At 44.8% G+C, this 21,619-nt stretch overlaps 1 protein-coding gene across 3 annotated transcripts; it reads right to left on the bottom strand.

Moving 5' to 3' along the window:
- Nucleotides 1–1,193: 1,193 nt before the first annotated feature.
- ADAMTS13 (ADAM metallopeptidase with thrombospondin type 1 motif 13) lies at nucleotides 1,194–21,617 on the bottom strand. 3 transcript variants are annotated; one of them, XM_069873268.1, is made up of 29 exons: nucleotides 21,467–21,617; nucleotides 21,092–21,158; nucleotides 19,984–20,267; nucleotides 19,645–19,786; nucleotides 19,148–19,284; nucleotides 18,341–18,424; nucleotides 18,131–18,255; nucleotides 17,242–17,388; nucleotides 16,718–16,852; nucleotides 16,053–16,203; nucleotides 15,304–15,408; nucleotides 14,457–14,608; nucleotides 14,274–14,337; nucleotides 13,598–13,724; nucleotides 13,226–13,374; nucleotides 11,784–11,904; nucleotides 11,254–11,334; nucleotides 10,761–10,942; nucleotides 10,181–10,316; nucleotides 7,932–8,061; nucleotides 7,079–7,268; nucleotides 6,373–6,487; nucleotides 5,904–6,033; nucleotides 5,231–5,435; nucleotides 4,442–4,754; nucleotides 3,953–4,099; nucleotides 3,305–3,481; nucleotides 2,743–2,927; nucleotides 1,194–2,166 (listed from the first exon to the last, which is right to left on the bottom strand). In XM_069873268.1, the coding sequence occupies exons 1-29, from the start codon at nucleotides 21,539–21,541 to the stop codon at nucleotides 2,008–2,010; spliced, it is 4,215 nt and encodes a 1,404-aa protein (XP_069729369.1). In that variant the 5' UTR covers nucleotides 21,542–21,617; the 3' UTR covers nucleotides 1,194–2,007. The 3 variants fall into 3 exon arrangements, 2 of the variants coding, with proteins under 2 accessions (XP_069729369.1, XP_069729370.1); XM_069873269.1 differs by having other exon boundaries at nucleotides 13,325–13,374; XR_011338861.1 differs by lacking the exons at nucleotides 1,194–2,166; nucleotides 2,743–2,927; nucleotides 3,305–3,481 and having other exon boundaries at nucleotides 3,961–4,099; nucleotides 4,442–4,537; nucleotides 4,641–4,754.
- Nucleotides 21,618–21,619: the final 2 nt, after the last annotated feature.

Genomic DNA, 21,619 nt, shown 5'->3' with positions numbered 1-21,619 from the left:
AACGACTTGATGCCGTTATCTAGGTGGCCAGCACGCACTTGGAAGAAAGAGAAACATTAATTTTTGCATGAATATGACTTTAACTGTGTTACAGAACTCTGCCCTCAAGATAAGAGGGAAACGCTCCTTTTAATCTGAATAGAATCACATTTTCTTTCTAGAAAATAGGACTTCGCAAATCAGAGATGTCCCAGCTGGCAACCTGTTGGTGTCCAAACAAAGGGTACATTAACACAGCCTCAATTCTCTTAAGTTATAAAGACAACTGCAGCATTTTTTGCAAATTAATGGGGAGCACACTGTCTGTTTGATAGGAATGGTTGGACTCGATGAGCCGGTGGGTCTCTTCCAACCTGGTGATTCTATGATTCAGTAAGCAGAGCCCATCTCTGCGGAGCGGGGACTCTGCAGAGCTGATCTGGAACAATAAAGAGCAGTGAGACTTGGGATCCAGAGCAGAGCGGGAAGACGGATCCCATCTGCTAAAAGGTTACAAAAAAAAAGGATTAAGAAAAGGATGCTTTTCCATTAGCCTTTCCACATCTCCTGTTAGACAGGAAATGAAGGCCCGGTCCTTGCGTCACCCACGCACTGCAGTGGGAGAGCTGAACTATCCAGCTCCTCGAGGATCTCACTTCAAGAATCTACTTTCTAGCTCTTCCAGGAATGGAACGTAAATGGAGGCTGGCAAGGAAAAAAACTCCAGACTTAACCAGCAAAAAACCAAATATTAAGAAGACAGAAGAAAATAAGACTTTGTGGTTGTAAAAAGATGTCAGAGAATTCAACTAAAAGAGCCCAGAAGCAGGGTTAAAGCTGCCCAGGCAGAACCATTTACTGCATCCAGCGTGAAGAGCAAGGGCAGATGGGTCCAGCCAGGCTCCAGGTGTGGAAAAGACCCCTGAAGCAGTATATTGTGATTTTGAGGAGGAGGACAGATTTGGACCAAGGCATGGTCCATGTTCAAGATACTAAATGTTCAAGATATTAAATAAAAATAACTTTAAAAATGTATTTCAGTTAATCCAGAGTGAATATTTGTCACTGCTGTGAAATACCTCTTCCTGTTACAACTTGTGTCATGCAGTCTCAACAATCTCCCATTGCACAGTTCCTGTCAGATGAAGATACAAGCAAATTAATAGCACAGCTACTGTTATTATCTGAGTAAATACATCTTGGCACCAAACCCATCATTATGAGACAGAATTCTTTTATTTTCCCATAGAAAAGAAGGACTGCTATCGCTGTCAGATACATAATATTAGAACCATGGAAGGGGCGGCTGCGGAAGGACCTCTGGATGTCCTTTAGTCCTCTTATACAAAGTCAACTGTCACCAGGGCTTGACCAGGTCAGCTGTGCCTTGGTCTGGTCAGCTCCTGAAAACATTTCAGGATGGTGACTCCATCAGCTTTTTGGGTGACCTTTTCTAGTGCTGCACTACACTTCTGGACAAAGAAACCGTCTTGCCCCCAACACATACGTATAGTTTTGTTGTACCAGCAGTTCTTCCTCATCTTTGCCTTCTTTATATCACTGCAGAATTTTACTGGGCCTCAGTTCTGAGGGCATTTACTCTGCAGGAGAGTGAACTGGATGGTTAAACCATAATTGTAGGTACTTGTGGTATACAGAGGTTTGTAACGGAGCACTGAGCCACTGAGAAATTAGATGACTATCCTAAAAGTTATTACAGAAGCAGGGCCCTGAGACCTCAGTGTCCAAGTCACTTACTGCAGACGTGTAAACTGCATTAAACCCAATCAAGACAAACAGAAAATGTGTATGAGAACTACTTGCTATTTGGTAGTTCCATGTCTTTTGTATAACCTTCATAAGTATTAATTGAGACTCGAAAGAAGTCAGTAGATATTATCATTCTTACTCAGTAGATGGGGAAGCAGCTGCAGAAAGGTTAAATGACTCTTGTGACCTCAAGCAGTGAATAGGCAGCAGTGACTAAGTGGATTGTGGCCCTTCTCAGTGCAGCAGCCCCGGCCTCTTTTATTTGGGCTCAATAGCATGATATTCAGCCCAGAAACTAATTTGGTGTTCCTTGACGTTTTCGTGAAATTCAATTTCAGCTTGGCTTCCCGTTGATTGCCAAAAGAACTGTTGTTTCCCATGGAACACCATCGTCTTCATGGTGCTTACATCACGGACCTGCATAAAGAAAGAGCAAACTATTATATCATAGCAACCTGCAAGTGAAGGACCCACAAAATACTGAGGTCTTGCCAGCTGGTCACTCTGAGGGAGAAGCTGCCCTATACAAAGGTTAGAAGAAATACAATAGACAGCAGTGCTCATGGGACAGACTTTTTAGCAAAGCCTTTTGTGACAGGACATACAGTAATGGTTTTAAACGAGTGAAGGATAGATTTAGGCTGGATATAAGGAAGAATTTTTTACAATGAGGGTGGTCAAACATTGGCACAGGTTGCCTAGGGAGGTAGTGAAGTATTTCCCCAGAAATATTCAAGGTCAGGTTGGATGAGGCTCTGAGCAACCTGATCGAGTTAAAGATGTCCCTGTTCCTCCATGGGGTTTGGACTAGATGACCTGTAAAGGTCCCTTCCAAACAAAAGCATTTTATGATTCATTCACATCTACATTTACATGACAGAAATAAGAGTCTGACCCTCTAGATGGAAAGCTCAGTCACAAATCCTAGATGGAAATGTCTGAGGGGATTGGTCCATTCCCATCCAAACTATCCCCTTCACGTTTCTGACTCACCAGGATGTAATTAAAATGTGTTTGGTTGCTCTCGTTGCCCAGGTCAATATACGGGGCGCGGATAGCTATGCGATGCTGAGGAGCCACGTTGATGAAGGTCCGACACACTACTTCTTGCCTTTGATCAGGTAATTGCACAGGATTCACTATTTCACCTTGCGGACCAAACAGCTGCTTGTCACAGTCTGAGAGGGGAAAAGAGAGCAGAAAAGAAAATGATTTAGAGAAGCATCCAGCATCTCCAAGAAAGAAATAATTTAAATTAAACACAGGCAGAAAAGTTTCTCTAAGGATTTTCATCTGGGAACCTCCAAGCAGCAGCAAACACCTGCAGGGGGATTGCCTTTAAAACAGAGGGGTAGTCCACAAGTAATATTAATTCCAACACTCCGCAAGAGTGGAGGGGCTTATTAGCCACTAAAAGAAGGGGCTTATTAACCGCTGAAAACAAAATAAGGGTCCCATAGTCTTCCACAGCCAACTATAACCCATGGAACTATGTGGGTGTTGTCATTCATGGGTGCCTTAATCTAAATCGATAGCAAAGCTTTCAGTAAGGTACCTTGGTAATATTTTTTAGTTGCATTTCTGCTGTTGTACTGAAGAATGATCCCATTTCCTGGCAGCAAAACTCGCTGTTTCACAATCAGTGTATTCGTTCTGGAATTTATCAGTGACAAAGGGAGCTTCCTGCAGCCTGTCCGCCACATCATCCGCCCAGAAAACAGCACGACCTCACCTGGAATGGACGAGCACAGGGACCAGAAACACTAAGTAAAAGGCCACAGACTATCTTATATAGGCTTACAATCAAGTAATTTCTGCATCTTGTCCCTATCTTATCAAAATCTGTCATTAAAACAGTCCAGTTAACTAATTAACTGTACCAGTTTTATCAAAAGGGTATGTTACGGAGAGTTTGTAACAGGGCAGAGCGAACAGATTCTTTAATCCCATTAACCCCCTTCTTCTCACATCTATCAACAAAAGACCTAAGAAACTCTTATGAAGGGGGACAGAAGGTATCATCATTATTTAGCTCTGTCTAGCAAATTAAGACTTGGTGGGCCAGAAAAACTTGTAAAATGGTTTCAGAGATTATACAGGCTCCAAAGCAGCAAGAACCATTCAGGGCACCAAAAGCACACAGGGAAATGAGGTGCAGGTTCCCCAAAGAGCCAGGCTGGTCTGCAGCATGCCCTGGCAGTACCTGCACTGCAGTTGAGGGAGCTTTCCAGGACGCTGACTGTTATCTCCTCCCCGAGAGGACGCCCGATGGCCACAGTGCAGTCACCGCTGTCTAGTCCCATCATGTTGATGACCCCAGTGGCATTAAGAAAGAGCTTTCCACAGGCATCTGCACAGCAAAGATAGGTCAGAAATATATCCAGAAGGAACTACAGCTGCTGAAACAGTGGCACAATGAACAGAAAAGTGCCAACAGGGTGGAGCATGGGAGACATCAGATGCTGCCCCAAGGAGTCTCAAGTCAGAAGAGCTTTGAGAAGCTCAGAGAAGTCATTGCTCCTAGCTCAGATAACATGGACAGCCCATGGCATGCTGAAAAGAACAGCACGTTACCCCTTCTAACCAGGAATATTCCCTCCCATGCTCCTGTCCCTGTATAGCACTAAAGTCATTGTAACCCAGCTGCAAACATTAAGCACCTATCTCTACTTTCTGGTAGTGTCCTTCTCACCTCCACTGGTCTCCTTTGTCTGTTTCTGAGGCACAGCTGGCACAGCAGAAGGAGGAAGATCCAGGTCCTTGTATCTCACCTCCTTGGCTGTTGTGGCTGTCGTCAGATGCGTGGCAGGTGTCACTGCCTGAAGTTCTGTTCCGAGGGACGCGGTCCCCACCTCCTGCTCAGGACAGGGCCCTGCAGAGCAGCCACGTACCACGATGGGCTTGGGGAAGTGCCTGCAGAAGATGGGGTTCACGCGCTTACGGGTTAGCGGGTTGAGGCAGAAATCCTGCCGTGTCTGAATGCCATTCCCACACGAAGCTGAACACTGCAGAGGAAGAAACCCACAGGCCTTTATACGTGTGTTTCTGTTGTTATTTAGAAATCCATACTTATTGGCTCAGGCATGATCCGGAGGGGCAAATCCTTTGGTCACCAATGTCCCCTCAGTGCTCCAGTTGCATCAGCTATAAGATGGCCCATCTCCCACAGGATCTTCCAAACTATATCTTTGAATTGAAGAACACTCCCCAAAGAATCCAAAGGGATTCCAGAAGAAAACATGCCAAGGACCATTTTTAAACCACAGCCAAAACCTGAACTGAGAAACGTGGGAAGCAAACCTACGACTGCTAAACACAGTGGAAAGGATGGAAAACATCCCTAGAAACAGTTAAGCATTTTTGAAGGAAGTAAATACACAAGGCAGAAGGGGTATTTCACCCCCACATGCTTTAGGGAAATGAATGGCTAGAAAACTGTTGCACTGGACACCAAGAGCTACATCTAAACAGGAGCAGATACCTCTGTCCACTCGCTGAAGCTCCACTCATAAGAGCACATTCGGATGACACAGGGGATGCTGGTAAGGGGCTTCTCTGCCACAGGACACACATGCTCCTCCAGCAAAATCTCCTTGCCTTGGTGAGTCTGCACACAGGTGACCAGCTGAACAGCTAAGCCGAGCCCACAGCTGGAGGAACAGGGGGCAGCTGGGGTTACCTTCCACCTGACAGGGGACAAGGAGGAGAAAAATTGAGTTAGTGAAGAATCTCCACCTTCTACTACTTCTCACTGTAGAGAGTGCACTGCACTTCCCTCATCCTTCCCTCTTCTGCTCCTCAGCAGCTTTCTTCACCCCTCTGCCTCACACACTTTGCTGTCTACAGTACTTACGAGGCAGTCTTTGAAACAAGGCTGGGCAGTTGGAGCAGGTTTGGAGCTGGATCCAAGCAGAAGGCATTCACATTTTGCAAGAAGCCCACAGACTCAAAATATACACTGAATCTCACTCTATGACCATGACAGTCTTCCCCAGCGTGACATAAACAGGCTTAACTGCAAAAATAATTTTATCTCCCTCCAAAACAAACACCACTTTAACAGTCAGATCAGAAACCGACCCAGGGTTATTTCATTCTGAGAGCGGCATCCTGCACCGTGGAAAAAAGTTCAGATCTCCTGGTGACTGCTTTACCTTGGTGGGCAGGGACTGAGATCACAGACTTCCACCCTACTCTCTGGCTTTGGCACTGGATAACAGTTTTCTTCTTGGGTTTCTTCTTTGGTCTCGAAAGCCACACATACGTACCGTAGCTGAGTCCTGCCTAGAACAGGAAGCAATTTTAATGCAAGCATTGAAAAAAGCCAAGCCCTGTCAGTCACGTGCGTGTGTACCAAACAAGTAAACTCTGCCCAATCCCCAGGCACAATTATTGTGCTCATCTGCTCCAACTCCAGAACTCTGCAGCAGCCAGTCAGTCCTCTAAACCATCCCCTGTCTGAGCCAGGCCTTCTTGCCTCTTCCAGATTCAAAAAAATTATGATCATATCTACAAAGGCACTTTGAACAGCAGAGGGACAAACACTAGGTCCTTCAATTTCCTAGGGACCAAGCTTACACCTACAGCCAAGTAACGTTCTCCTGCAGCACTGCAAGATCTCACCTCTGCCGCAGGAGACGGAACACTCTCCAGCTAGAGGGGCCCAGACATACACCGTCTGATTTTCCAGTTGGATATGCCCGAGCGACTCCGAAGTCTGAAGCAAGTGTGCGTGTTCCTGCTCAGAACAGAGCAAAAAGACCCAGACTGACATTGGCACCTGCTTTCCACACCGGTCCCAAACTAATGAAGCTGGGGGATACCGCCAGGTCAAGCCTACAACGTATTTGCTGTCACTGAAAAAAAAGGCACATTTAAGCGTTTCTCCATTTTTGCAGGATATATAAGTATTCGGAATAGCTACAGACATCCAACAGGCAAGACCCCTCCTAATTCACATGACTTGAAGAGAGAGATACCCGAGACTGGAGATGCTTAATGCTGCCTCTTTTCTATCTTAAATGTAAGCAAGGCAGTGACTTCCCAGTACAGATTTGGACCAGTGATCCCATAATTAAGAAGGAACACAGTCAACAGTTGCCCTTAACAATCCACAACTATGAACGGATTAATCTAGCAGCATTAATTAAGAAGGAGAGGGCTTTCTAAAGTGACAGGATGAAACTTTAACTGGCAAGACATCCCTTGTATAAATCACCCTCCCAGACTCCAGTAACAAGGTGGTGTTTCCTAGCTGGTGCCCTCCTGAAGATCACAAGCACAAAGCTCCCTACGAGTCTCCTGAAACAACCCAAGCCAATAAACTCACTTTGTCCCAGCCCAAAGGGCAGACATTAACCACACATGGCGCAACGGAGAGAGGTTTTTCTTCTGCTGAGCACAAGCTGTCATCCACAACAGTCTCCAATCCATCTCGAAACTGAACACAGGTCAGATTCTGCTGGGCAACTCCAGTTCCACACACAGCAGAGCATTCATCTGTCTGTGATATCTTCCACCTAAATGGGAAGTAATTGTATCACCCTATTTCCTCATCTGGATCACGGAGGTTTATTACTCATGCCACTGATGATAAAAACGGGTCATACAGAGCGTCCAGCTTCTCTATTTCCAGACCCTTGCCTGAATTTGACTGACAGGACAGCTTCTGGGAATTTAGGTTCCTGCACTGACAGCTCTCTAGGACTATAAGTATGTAAGCAAAGAGTAATAGCTCACAGTATAACCACTTTTTATTAAACAATAAAATATCTATGAGATCAGTGTCTGGGTAAGCTTGGCTCTTGGTCCTCTTTCCAGTATAATTAACGCAAGGGTCTCCTCCAGAATTAGATCAAATCTTTGTTGGCACAGTCTTGGAAGGGAAGTGCACAGACATCTTCTGGCCATGCTCTCGAAGTGTTTTCATTTAGAAGACTACTGTAAAATATTGGAAGGACTATCTCCCATTCATTCAGCTGACACCTCGATTACCTCATGGGATGAGGAAAGACAGAACGTAGTTTGGTATCTACTATGCCATTATAATTAGGAAGAAACTACTTCATACCTCTCCTTTCTTTTCATCTTGCACAAAGCAAAGAAGACTGCAGAGATTGGGTTAGCTGTCTGAGAAAGGACAAATGAAACAAGAACTCAGTTGAGTTTCCAGGAACACCAACCTGTACAGGCATGGCTCCATGGCACAGGGCTTGTGCTCTGAAAGGGGCTGTGGGAGCTCCAGACACCACTTATCCTCTGTCATTTCATTCTTTGTCTGGTCAAAGCACACATGATTCACTGGTTGCATCCCTAGGATACAAAAGGAAAAGGACAAGAAGTTGTAAGCAACGGGAACAATTCATCTCCATTGTGCTAGGAAGGTTCCTTTACCCAAATAATATAACATATATTTTTCCCTCAAGAGTTTTAAAGAGACCGTCAAGATGAACACCACAGAAAATGAGACTTTTGATGCACAACCCACCAAGACCGCTCCTCAAATCCTGTGTTCAGTTCTGGGCCCCTCACCACAAGAAGGATGTTGAGGCTCTGGAGCGAGTCCAGAGAAGAGCAATGAAGCTGGTGAGGGGGCTGGAGAACAGGCCTGATGAGGAATGGCTGAGAGAGCTGGGGGTGTTTAGCCTGGAGAAGAGGAGGCTGAGGGGAGACCTCATTGCTCTCTACAACTGCCTGAAAGGAGGTTGTGGAGAGGAGGGGGCTGGCTCTTCTCCCAAGTGACAGGGGACAGGTCGAGAGGGAATGGCCTCAAGCTCCACCAGGGGAGGTTTAGGCTGGACATTAGGAAAAAATTTTTCACAGAAAGGGTCATTGGGCACTGGCAGAGGCTGCCCAGGGAGGGGGTTGAGTTACCTTCCTTGGAGGGGTTTAAGGGGACAGGTGGACAAGGTGCTAAGGGACATGGTTTAGTGTTTGATAGGAATGGCTGGACTCAATCCGGTGGGTCGTTTCCAACCTGGTTATTCTATGATTCTATGATCAAAATGGAAAGATTGCTCTAAACTGGCTGTTTGCAAGAGCAAGGATATCAATCATCATTTGGTCCACATGATTTCTAATGATCTTGATGTCTGACTGATGAGGGACAGGTTGTTGATAAGAAGTTCTAGTGATCAACCATTTTTAAATTACTTTCTCTAGAATTAATCACGTAATATGATGATAAAGCCTTTGTACCCAGACAGCACCGTGCCAATGTGATCAACAGTACTGGGAGAGAAACTGCAGATGTGCAGTGCCTGTGGCGCGCAAGAAATGAAATATTCATAAACCTCAGCTATAACCTAGATTTTTTAACACTACTGAACCTAACAGGTAAAATGGGTGAAAATCCAAACTCAAGTAAGTTAAAAGCAAACATGTAAAGAGTCTCCTTTGCAGTGAATGAGCCGCCCACAAAGAGAGAGACAGGCATTCCTGAATCTCAGAGAGCATAACCCTGAGAAGGAAATGTCAAGAAACAATCAGCAATGTTAGCTTTTCACTACGCTCCTTGTTTTCAAATAATGTCTATTGGTAAGGAGTGCTTGAGCATCACTATCAGCTCTCAAGATGCAATTACAGCTCAGATTCTTAGCTTTCTTTTATTTCAAGTCCCAGCTTTCTTGTTGTTTTGTTAGTGACTGCATTAGCTGGGACGCCCTGGAGTATTTTGAATTCTTTAGTTCAGGGTTTCAGCAATCAGTTCACCTGGGGAATCTGCTGGAGAAGAGCTCTCCAGACATAGCTAGTGCTATAGATTGACTTCCATGAGTATTCATTAATGTATTTTCTAAATCCTTGTCATAAAAGTCTTGAGAGGCTTGCCAATGTCATCTGAATTATCCGGCAAACAAGATGTCAGAGCATCTACTAGAGTGATCTGTTACAATCTGCATTATGATTTCTCCAGGGAGACAGAAAGGATTAGCCATGGCACAGGAATAGAATTCTAAGAAGGAAGTTTCATAATTAGCTCTGAGGCTTTAGTTAGATACTAGATACCACTTTGGTCTCAGGCTTTTGATGTTTCACTTCAAATTACAGTCTGCAATAAGTTTGAAAGATGTGAGACAATTATTTAGTATTAAAACCAAAAGTTCAGTTAAAACCTACTTAAAAATAATGTTGACGATCAAAAATTTCTGTTATCCTTTTGATGATTCAGTTCATTTGCTGATTTGCCAAATTAGTTCAAAAACTATACCGCCTTTTCTTTGGTTCAGTTTAACACTGGCAACTGTAGCTCACTTCAAGCAATTTGCTTTTAAAACTCAGTTCAGTTGTTTGATAAGTTCTAACCAAGTATCTATCGCTGATATCAAATCATCTTCGGTCACCCCAGGAGAGCCCATGCAATAAGGATCTGTGTAACTACCAGAATTCTGCTCAGATCTCCATAAAAAGTGAAGGTTGAGTACTGTTGCCTCACCTTCCCCACAGGTCACTGAACACGGTCCCTGCTGAGGAATCCAGAGATATGTCAGGTTCTCTTTTGGGACAAAGTAACTGAAGGTGATGTCAGGGTTGGTGGCGTTACCATATTCTTTTCCATACCTTCGATAGACCTGGTGAGGGAAAAAGTTATGGTCAACGCACAAATCAGCTCAGACTCATTTCTTAGGACGGAGATAAGAAAAGTCAGTCCCCCCTTTTTTCCATCCAATCCTAAGCCTCAATGCTAATACTCTCAGTTCTTGCCGGATACAGTCAGAGAACTTACCTTGTGAATTCTGTGCACAGGGCACCGAAGAAAGCTTCAGCCTAGCAAAAGGTTTAATTCAGTGTGGTTTTGCCCACACAATCATCCCCTAGACCTGCAGAAAGCCTGTAGGGAGACAACCCTCATCGTTTCCCAACAAGAGCAACACCATCACTCTTAGAGAACACCAACTCCACTGGCCTTGGACACGAAGCCTGCTACACCTGGATTCTGTGCTACAGCAGAGCTACACAGACTCAGTCTGGCCACTTCTGACTGGCCCCTTTCCAACTCTGCTATTTTAATTTACCTGTATTTCGATTTCTTCTTGTGTTGGCCCATCCACATGGATTTCTTCCAAGCTTGGCAGGTTGTCCTTGGTGAGAAATACTTTGTATTTGATCTGGCTGTCCTCCAGAACTGATGGATAGGTGACATTCAGAGAGATTTTTCCTTTTCCAGCCACCACATACTCTCCTTTAACCTTCACAGCTAGAGGAGAATAAGCAGCAGTGACGTTAAGAGATATGATGTGGTCACCAGGATCCCCTCGAGCTGGCAGCTACAAGCTGCCCATCTGCTAGGAGCCAGTTTGATCTAAGCTGGGTATCCCAAAGAGCATGGCTTCTATCACTTCCCACTGGAGAGCACCCACAAACAAACTGCATCATCAAGAACTTCCCTCCCAAATTCCATTTTCTTTTATTTACAAGCTTTCTTTTATTTACAAGCTTCTTTTATTTAAAAGCTTTATTTACAAGCTTGTTTTCACCCCGCCTGCAGTCCCTTTGCATTCGACTCACCCAAATGTGTGAAGAGTGGTCTCCGATTGATAACATGGACCAAGGTGGTGTTATAAGGCAGGGACAGAAATGTAACATACTCTGGAAGGATGGAAAGAAAGATGATACGGTCACCTTCCGTTGCTGTACCTCTGTTCTTTTTATGTTCTCTGTTAATATCCATACATGATACTACAGGAGCCAGATCAGTTCCCAAATGGACTACTAACATCTCAAGAAGCATCTGACACAGCCCCCAGTTCCCAATAATTTGCCAGACTTCCCAGATAACTGCATTTCTGGTCTGTGTTCAGAGAACTGTGACCAAAACAGCCACTCTGCCTACACAACAGCTATCTCCCTGCCACCGATCTTAACTGCCTTCTCTATTGACATCCCAAACTCCACTGCCATATCCTCCATAAAATAAAATCAAGCAGAAGCAGAAACAAGAAGACACATACAGAAATTTATGAAGACTGAATATGCATACAAACACATAGCATATAAACAGTACCGTAATGTTGAGCCTGAGGGTGAGGACTACGCACCTTTAGCTTTTCCTTCTGTGTAAGATCCACTCACTTCGGTGCAAGTGCTGTTATCACCCCCGCAGACCTTGCAAGAGTCCATTGTTTTCTTGGAGTCCATCTGGCCATCACACCCGAAAGCCTGAGCAAAGGGGAAAGTCTGTCAGGACTTGCCTATTCAGAGAAGAAAGCAAGTGAGTGAAAGCAACATTGCCTGAATTCCTGAAACTGCCTTTTTCATTTGCAATTTGAATTTAAGAAGAACACACAGACAAAGATGCACTTGTACCACTGTACAGCAGTACGCAAAGCCAGGGATCGGGAAGTCTTAGCTGAGAGCACAACAAGTTTCGTTAATTGTGTGACATTTTCTTTCCTATAAGAAGCAACTCAAAGATTTCTCCTGTGACCTAAAACAAAGGCTAAGCGTTCCCTCTCTTATGCAAATTTTCTGGAGGGGGACAGGAGGGAAGCCCAGGAGAACAGTAAACAGGAATGGCAGGATCTAAAGGAATCTTTAGCTCCCCAAACCCAGCTCATATCCTTCAGCCTGGCCTTCAGTCCCATGGAGCTCAGAAAACAGATTCTATTCTCATTCCCATGAACTAGACTAATTTACACAAAGCTACAGGAGGATCTCAGCAGGCTTAGCAATGAAACATGTGCAACTGCAGAATTTATGCTACAGGCACTGATCCCAGGCTTTGGATGCTGCCATAACATACATATTTATAACTGTGGCCAACAGAACAGCAGAAATCAGGATAGATTCTGCCTACACCCTCTGCAGTTCATTAGGTGGAAATGCATTACTAAACATTGTGAGCAAGAGGATAATGAGAAAAACATAAAATGTTAAAAGTGTATTCTGGGAATGTAAAGAAACAATAGCAAACATGCAACCGGGTCAGCATTGAGCACTTACTAAAATGCAGACAGCGCGGGGGAGTTATATCCAAGTTCATCAAGAAAGAATGCCTTTCTCACATCCAATCCCCCCAAAAAAGCAGTTATACCTCAGTTTTGATTAGCGATACTGCAACAATCAACTTGTTGACTTATGATCCCCGGGTTTTAGTCCTTATTTTGCCACTGACACAGTTCAAATTGAGTAACTTTTCTTATTTTATTGGCATCTTACAGAGTTATTTACACCATGCAAACTGAACAGTTAATGATGTCTCCTCAACCAACACAAAGCTATTGCTGCCTGGATTAGGGATGAATAGCCTTACATACTTTCTGCATAATTAGCAGAATGTCTTATCTAAAGGGCATTGGCACTGGATGCATAGACAGAATGGTAGATTTGTTAGGGTCCATCCAAGAAGTAAAGAACAAAACTCTTTTCTTTCAACAGAGTTTTGTTTGGGACAGAGTGTTTTTTCCCCCTTGCTCCTAGTAAACTGACTCCTTTAGGGCAGATTACAGGCATTCACCCGGATTGCCATAAAGTCACTTACTCTGCAGCTTCCCATTACACACAGATTGAAAGACCCGTGGCACTCAGTGTCATCCTGCTCACATCTGGTTCCATCTAAGAAACTGTCTTCGCGGCTTACCATGAACTTGTTTCCAACGGCCCTGCACATGTGCTTGCATAGCAAGTCCCCTGGAGGAGGCAAAGAGAAGAAGAAAGGAGTTACTCTTTCAGAAAGGCATTTTTCCAACCATCAAACAACAGGTAGAAGTCAAAAAGATCTGACAGAAAAAGCATCCAGGTTTCACCTGGAAACTAAACCCATCAGCGAAATGGTCTTTTGATTTCAAAGTACAGGTAAATCCATGAGTCTTCCCCTTCATGAACAAACCACAGTTTTTCAGTCTTTTCTTACCTTTGGCAAAGCCAACAGCAGTAGTCCAGGTATGAAAGGATGGCGCTTCCCCAGTGAGATACAGTGGCTTTAAATTTGTTGCTGCACATTGTTCAGCCATAAAGTCCTGCTGGGTCACCAAACAGGCCTAGAACCCACAGAGAATTGTACGGGTAATGAAAGGAAGTTACACAGAATCCCAAGCAGCATTTTATCCAGTAGCTAAAGCAGAAAGCAGTGGCTGCTAAGTAAAATACCAAAACAACTGCAAATAAAGAAAACCACTTTAATGGGAGGCTGCGGGATATGCAGAGAATTGTGTTTGGAAGCAGATTGCTTTGCTATTTATACAAAATAAACAGATAAGGAAAACAGGAGCAGTACAAGAATGTCCCCCTGAAGAAAACTATCATCAAGTGAGTCACTATTTTCTCAGTGTCTGTCCCACTATGAAGGAATAGAGAAAATGCTTCATTAGACATGAACAATACTATTAAATAATACTGCTGTCTTCAGGCACAGCGGAACAAATACCTCCCTTGTTGTCAGACAGATGGAGACTGTATGCCAGCTCCTTAGTCCTCCTTCCCAGAGCAATCAGCTGTGAGAAGCACAGTTCCAATCCATACGGCTCTCAAATGGTTAAACAGCATTAAGAAAAAAAAACAAACTCAGAAGATGTGATCTGCTCCATTACCTGAGTATTACACATTTCCACTTGGATGCTGGCCCCACGGCATTCCTGCCCTCCAAAAGCAGGCCTGGAAATGACAGGAAAAGAACTGTCAATGGGGGCAGGTTTATCCCAAGCAAAGAGTAAAACCCTGGTCCTGATTCAGCCAAGAGGCTTTTGCAAACTCCCCAGCTCCCCACCTCTCACCTGGGGTTGTTACAGAACCGTTGCCGTATGGTAACTCCACCTCCGCAGCTGCGAGAGCAGGGAGAGAAGGGGCTCCATGTGGACCACTGCCCGTGCACCACAGCCATGGGGTTCAGTTCTTCCAGAGAGCTGCACTGCCCCTTGGAGCACCACTAAGATCAAGAATACACAAAGTTAGCAGAAGCAGCACCACATGGAACCCTGCAGGGCTGGGATCTACAAGGGCAGGACAAGTCCCCATCTTTTGGCAGGTCAGACTGAAACAGAGAATCCCAAGATGTATGAAGCACCCTCTTAAAGAGGCTAGAAGAGTCCCATTACGGTCTAACGTGAGGCTGGGGTTAAAACAAAGGGATGACAGGGCATTTCACGTAGCCTTGAAGGAAAGTTTGGATATCACAGAATCATAGAATAGTTTGGGTCGGAAAGGACCTTAAAGATCTTCTAGTTCCATTAGGTCAGGCTGCCTAAGGCCCATCCAACCCGGCCTTGAACATCTCCAGGGATGGAGCATCCACAGCTTCCCTGGCCAAACTGTTCCAGGGCCTCACCACCCTCATCATGAAGAAATTCCTCCTTATGCCTAGTCTAAATTTGCCCCTCTCCAGTTTATAGCCATTGCCCCTCATCCTATCACTACAAGCCTTTGTGAACAGAATCATATCAGGCTATAGAACTGCAAATACAAACAAGATGGAAACACGAAAATCAGCTGGTACCAGTTTGTGACTGGAGTGTGTGGGCCTTTAGCTCCCCGGCTGAGGTGCAGTGTGCTATGCACCCTTCAGGGTCCACAATGCCCTGCACCCACACCCACTTCTGACCATCACATCAGCAGCCTCCCTACCTTATTGATTCCACACTCTGTTCCATCCAAGAGGGGAACAAGAAGCCGAGAACAGCTGGATCTGTCTCCTGGTTGCACATGGCAGGAGAGAACTGCACATACGTCCTGACATGACAAGAAAATCAGGGAGTTCAGGGAGTCACATAGGGTCATCAGCACAGCAGTCCCAAAAGCCACTCCTGGATGTTTGTTTTCCCCATAGCTACGCAACAACACAAGCAAGTTCCTTCACTCCTCCTCTATCAGGCAAAAGCTGTGGGCATGTCAAAAGAGCAGTGCCGCCAGCTGTAATGCTAGAAGATGATCAACCAAAGCAATTAAAGTTTCACCCACCTTGGTGATTCCTCATTAACAAAACATGTCCAGATGGCAGCTATTAGCCGCACGGCATTTCTCAGACCTGGGGATTTGTGCAATGGCAGGGAAGCTGGGGAGATCCAAAGAACAAGAGCTCCCTACAACAGGACCCTGAGTGGATGTGCCCAGCACTCGCACTGCCACGTCCCTGGCTGGACAGAACGCTCTGGCTACCGTGCAAACCTTAAAGGAGATTTATGTGGATGAAGGAAGTGATACAGAGATGGGAAGCATTCTAAAAGCATTGCTCTTTGCCAATAAATCTGTGGCAGGAAAGCACCTTCCATCCCCTTATAATTAAAAAAAAAAAGTCTCCAGTTTCCTTTCCCTGAATCTTGGCTTCAGAACATTTCCCTGCTGCCCCTAGCAAGACAGACAAACTTTCTACCTACAACATTGCTGTCAGCGAAGGTGCAGGTGGTGGCAAGGCTCCCAAAGGCTATTTTACATTGCTCATCTGCTCCGTAGTACAAGCCAGGCTTCCATCCAGGGATGCTGCCGTCCATGTCCGGCAGGTCATTTAAGCAGTTTGTTTGGCCTGTACTGATAGAGACAGAAGAAATATCACTTTCCCAGCTGTGGGCAGAGAGGACAATGACATGTTTGCAAACTTCTGCGGAGTTTCATTCTGGGAGTTGGCTGTTGCTTTCTCAGACAACACATGCTCACTGTGGGCTGTGATAGATTTAGTTGCAGCAGCTGCCTGGAGATGCTCACAGTTCCCTACCGCTGAACTTATAACAGAAACCCATTCCTGGCTTCACCCAGCCAGCTCACAGCCCACAGTGCTTATTTAAACATAGATGTTATGACATTTTAACTAAAATTTCCAGGCTGAGCTAGTGTCCGAGAACTTCAACAGCCCAGGCACATTAGTCACTAACCAAAGTAATTTCCAGTTACTTGAAGCAAAAACTGGGTTTAACCTCAGCAGTAGACAAAAGTGATAAGAAATAAACAAACTCCAATCTTTTCACAGTTTCTTATTTTCCAAGAATGTCCTATTTTATTCCAAGCCTTTCCCACGTGGGCACACAGAACTCAACCATTCCCTTACCTGACAAAGGCCAGGAACTCTTCTCGGCTGCACGGTGACCAGGAGAGGTCAATGCTGTTGTGGTTTCCTGCTGAACCCATGATGTAACCACTGCTGCTGCACCCATTCCCCTCGCCATCGTGGGGAATTCCAAGGCTGTAAGAGAAGCAGCACAGTGTCCCAAAGAGAAGAATCCCCGAGGCTGTGTTCCCTCAGAATCTCTCTTCTCTAAGCAAGGGCTGAGCTCCCTCTGCAGCTTTTCCTTCTACTGTTGTCACAGAGTGTTTGATAGGAATGGTTAGACTCGATGATCCGGTGGGTCTCTTCCAACCTGGTGATTCTATGATTCTCTCCTCTTTGCAGCTTCTAATTGTCACAGAGCATACAAGACTACAAGAAACGCAAGGAACTATTTCTCCTATAAATTTAATAATCTATAGGAAACCCCCTACTATGCCAACAGTTCTCTCCCCTTCTGAATCTTTTAAACCTGGGAATATTTTTATCCAAAACATACTGGGCTGCTCTGGGGCTTTCCTACTGACCTGTGCCCAATCTCGTGGGCTATGGTGACTCCCAGGTCAAAGCCGGTGTCCTGAGTAATAACACAATTCCAGAATGAGGAGCAGACTCCACCTAACTGAGTCACTCCACGTAGCTCCTTGTTCCCATCAGGTAGCTCCAGGTCAAACCTAGGATAAGGGAAGCAGATACAGAGGAAAGAGAAAGAACCATTTCAGCTAATAAAGTCCGGTCTAGACATTTAACTGAATTTATTGACAACTTCCATGTCTGTAAGTTTGCCAGCTACCTAGCTTTTCTTTCAACACACAGGGTCCCTGGGACATATGGTAGCAGTAGGGTCCCACAAGTGCCCACTATTCAAAATTCGTGGTGATTCTACATTTAAAAATCCCCTAATACCAGACAAGAACAGAAGAAAATGACCTAATCTTGTTTGCCAAAGACAGAGCAGTATCTCCTTTGAAGAAAGGGCACCAAAACAAAGCCAGCACACTCAAGAAAAGTTTGCCTTCAACAAATTTAGCTAAAGCAACTTAAGCAAGGAGCCTGAAAGTCAGAGAAAACGTCTGAGTCAGAGTAGCACCAGAAATTTTCCACAGAGAGCACCAGTGGGTTTTCCCTTCCAGTTACTGTTTGACTTCCCTGCCTATAAAAAGCTGCAGTGGGTTTGGCCATGCTGCTCTGGAAGCACACGACGGCTGCTCAAGTCTAGCTAGTCAGTGCTTGGGGAAGAAACTGCACCTCTGACCAAGTGCATTACATTAAGGGCAGGAGAATTGACCCATTTCCAAGGACTCTCTGATGCCCAGCAGCTGGAAGACCCGGTGAAAACCACTGTCACTGTGCTAACAGCTGGATAGCATCAGTCCTGTTTCTAGTTCCCTTTTCAGAGTAAAGGAGCTTCTGTACCTGGTGACGTAGAGGACAATGTCAGCATGCTGGGGGTCAGAGTCATTCTGGGGATTGACCTTCTTGCTCCACTCACAAACGCTCATCAGTGAGGAGGTGATATTTGTCGTGATGTTTACCTCCGCCTGGAGTGAAGACACAATTTTGCACATTCCATACAGCTTTTAGTAACCCCTTGGATAACACTTGAACACAGTCCTCCCTGCGTACCTCTGGCTCTCTCAAAACAAGCATTTGCATAAGATGAACCCTGAAATGTGCACCCAGCGAGGCATCTCTCAGCAGCTCTGCTCCCTGTTAAGAGATAGAAAAGATTCAATAACATCTTGATGACTCCTACTACCTGTTTCCAATAACAGGGCTATAAAGGTAATGCACATGGTAACCATAAGGGGCAACTGTAAAATCAGTGGGAAATCCAACATGTATGCACGACAAGTGTAAATAAATCTGTCAACAGACGAGAGCTGTTGTTAGAGTTGTCAGATACTCTGAAGCAGAAAGAAAAATCTGCATGGGAAACAGTTTCATAGGGTAGCAGTACGAATGCTAAAGACTTTTTTTGCAATGTAAACACACCAAAAATGCATAAACTAATTCTTAACGACAGCAAAGGGAGACATTTAAAGAAATCCAGTAATAGAAGCAAAATGTCAAAATGTAAAATGTGAGATTAATTCAGTGGAACTTATTTAATCTCGGTGAAAGCAACACAGTCTGGATCAAGGCTCTGGTGATAAAACTACTGTATCTGCCCTACAACTATTAGTAATGAAATTAAGAGCTACATTTGCTGCATGGGCTTTAAGGCTACAACCCCAAAGCTTCTACCCCTCCTTGTACAACAGAAAACTTGTCACGCAGTGCCAAGAGAAGCAGAGAAGATGACCCTGCATGTAATCAGTGCTGTGTAGTAGGAGCAGGTAACCACAAACACCTCTGGCAGTGCACTCACAGCGGTCTGTCTGCCTGTAAGCACTCACAATGGGACTGCAATCCAAACAGAAAGCTACTCACTATGTTCAGGTTGGCAAGAATATATCGTTCCGTGTCCTCTTTGTGGTACAAGTAAACATCTGGACCTGCTACAACCATCAGCTCCAGGTGCTTGACAGCTCCCTCAGCCCTCTTCTGCAGGCGAGGAAACCGCCCTGCTAAACAGCACAAAGGGACAGGAGAAGTTTAAAACGCACGATAACATAAAAGGTCTGACAGATCCACTTCCTTTTCCTAAAAGGGTAGAATAATTCAGCTGGAAAACCACTCCTCCAATTGCTTGCTCAGGTTTCCCCACTTCTTTTGGCTTCTTCCAGTTGCCACATCTTTAACAATGCACTTACGCTATCAAAATAGCAGATACCTAAACAAAACCACACTGGTTATACCTTAGTGAGGTGAGAAAATTCTGACAAGTGTACTCTTACTTTTTCCTCCGAGCTCATGCAAGCAACCCCACTATCAGGTGACAGCTTTTCCAAGCAGAACAAGCAGGGCTTCCTCTCTATGTACGTTACCTCTTGTTGCATTTTCCCCTCTCATGGCACTCCTGAAGACAATGTGGGGTCTGGAGAAGCCGAGGTCCTTCAGCAGGGCCATATCCTTCCGTCTGACAGGCCTGATGTGGATCTTTTCCTCATCTGTGATGACAACTCCTTGCTAAACAAGATGAAATTCCATCTCTAAGTTATTCCAAAGACACTAGCTATCAGTAGCGAACTGTGTGCCGTATCCCTCCTATTTCTCCTCTGTAATGCTAAGATTTATCAAGTGGATGATTCACACGTTTAGTGCATCAAGCTCCAAACCTCCAAAGGCTGTAAACTCGTGTAAGAATAAATTCAGTGTGTACTCACCAGCTGCCCTTCGCAGTAGGTAACTCTACACTGAGCCCCAGGAGGCTGCAGTGGATTTCCACCTGCAAAGCAGTTGCCTGAGAATCGCTTCAGTAAGCTAAAGGAAGAGTTCAGCACTTGATTGCTCACGAAGGACGAGGAAAGGAGGGCATGGTCCTCTAGAAATGCAAAGGCATAGAGTTCTCCCCAGGCCTCAATGGAGCAGTGCTGAACATGACAGGACATCAGCCCCATCTGGTCTTCTTTACAAGAGCAAGTTGGCTCAGCCACAACAAACTCAGGTACTGGAAGACATGAAATAAGTCCAGAACAGTTATGAGAAGTGATGATGTACAGCAAAGAAATAAAATGACCTATCTTCCTAGGAAAAAACACTCTCCAAATGGCAACTGTGGCCTTTTGGGGTCTTCATGTAAACAGGTGAAGAACTTCGGTGCTTTCACATACTCCAGAGTGAGGATAATCTATCTGGGACAACAGCTCTGAAACTGGTTCCTGATTTAGTGGCACTTTTGCTCTTTTGGAAAGAGTTGATTTGACAAAGGCTGAGACAGTTTTATTTCCTCAGATGTTACGTATTACTAAGTGAGATTTATCCTAATCCAGACAGAGACACCGGGATGAGCACTAGGTGAACTCATAAGTAGGCAATACCCTTCCTTTAAGGATCTTAGATATTAAAACATATCTTTATTCTGGATGCTAACCAATTCGGACCTACAATATGAGTGTCTCCATGTGTTTGTTCTAAAAAAAAAAAATTAACAAGTGCATTTAAAGTCAATCTTATTCTAAAGCTTTCCCCTCAGAAGACCCGGATCTGTTAATCTTGTAGAAAAATACCCACACAGAGAATGAGGATGGCAGCAGAAATCTGCAAAAAGATTTATCCTATCTCCTCCAGCAGATTTTAAACACTGACCCAGCTCTTCAGCTGCTTCCGCACCGAAACATCGACTGCCTCACTGAGTAATGTGACTCAGAAATGTGAACGGCTTGTCAGATTAGGGTTCGTTAATAAATGTTCTTAGCGTTATCAAATACACAGGCTTAGGAAAAAAACCTGACAGATGCATTCCAAAATCAAGAAGGAAGGAGTCCTGCATACCATCAGACACTGAGCCAGTTCCAAAATAAGAGAAAATGTCTTCTGCATCCAGAGCACCAAGAAATTTCTGCAAGAAGAAGCATAGCTTTACATTTTTTTAAGAAAAACAAATGGATACGAGACTGTCGCGTAACTGAACCTAACCTGGAAGGAACGCCAGCTAACAACTCAACAAGTGCTGATGCCAAATTCTCATGGCATCATTTTACACTAAGCAAAGGCTGCACAAGAGCCACCCAGGGGAAACAGCTTTATCTTCTTGATTAGTGAGGTTTGATGAGTTTTGGCTTAGAACACATTGTGTCGTCTCTTCTTTTCTTTCCTAGAAATAAAAAAGGCTTCCTGGAAACGACGTTTTCTGGAGGCCAAACTCACCTCTTGGAAAGCCGACGGCCAGCAGAACCCCAAGGGGAGCATCACGAGCTCCCAGATCGTCAAGCTGACGATCATGCTGGAGGATTTGCAACCAGCGCCGCGGAGTCCCAGGGGTGATTAGGACAAGGCTCTGTTTGGCCCACGGCATCACGT

The sequence above is a fragment of the Phaenicophaeus curvirostris genome, chromosome 20, assembly GCF_032191515.1.
Source record: "Phaenicophaeus curvirostris isolate KB17595 chromosome 20, BPBGC_Pcur_1.0, whole genome shotgun sequence".
Lineage (NCBI taxonomy): Eukaryota > Metazoa > Chordata > Aves > Cuculiformes > Cuculidae > Phaenicophaeus > Phaenicophaeus curvirostris.
The sequence above is the reverse complement of the archived record's forward strand: the minus strand, read 5'-3'. Positions and strand labels throughout refer to the sequence as shown.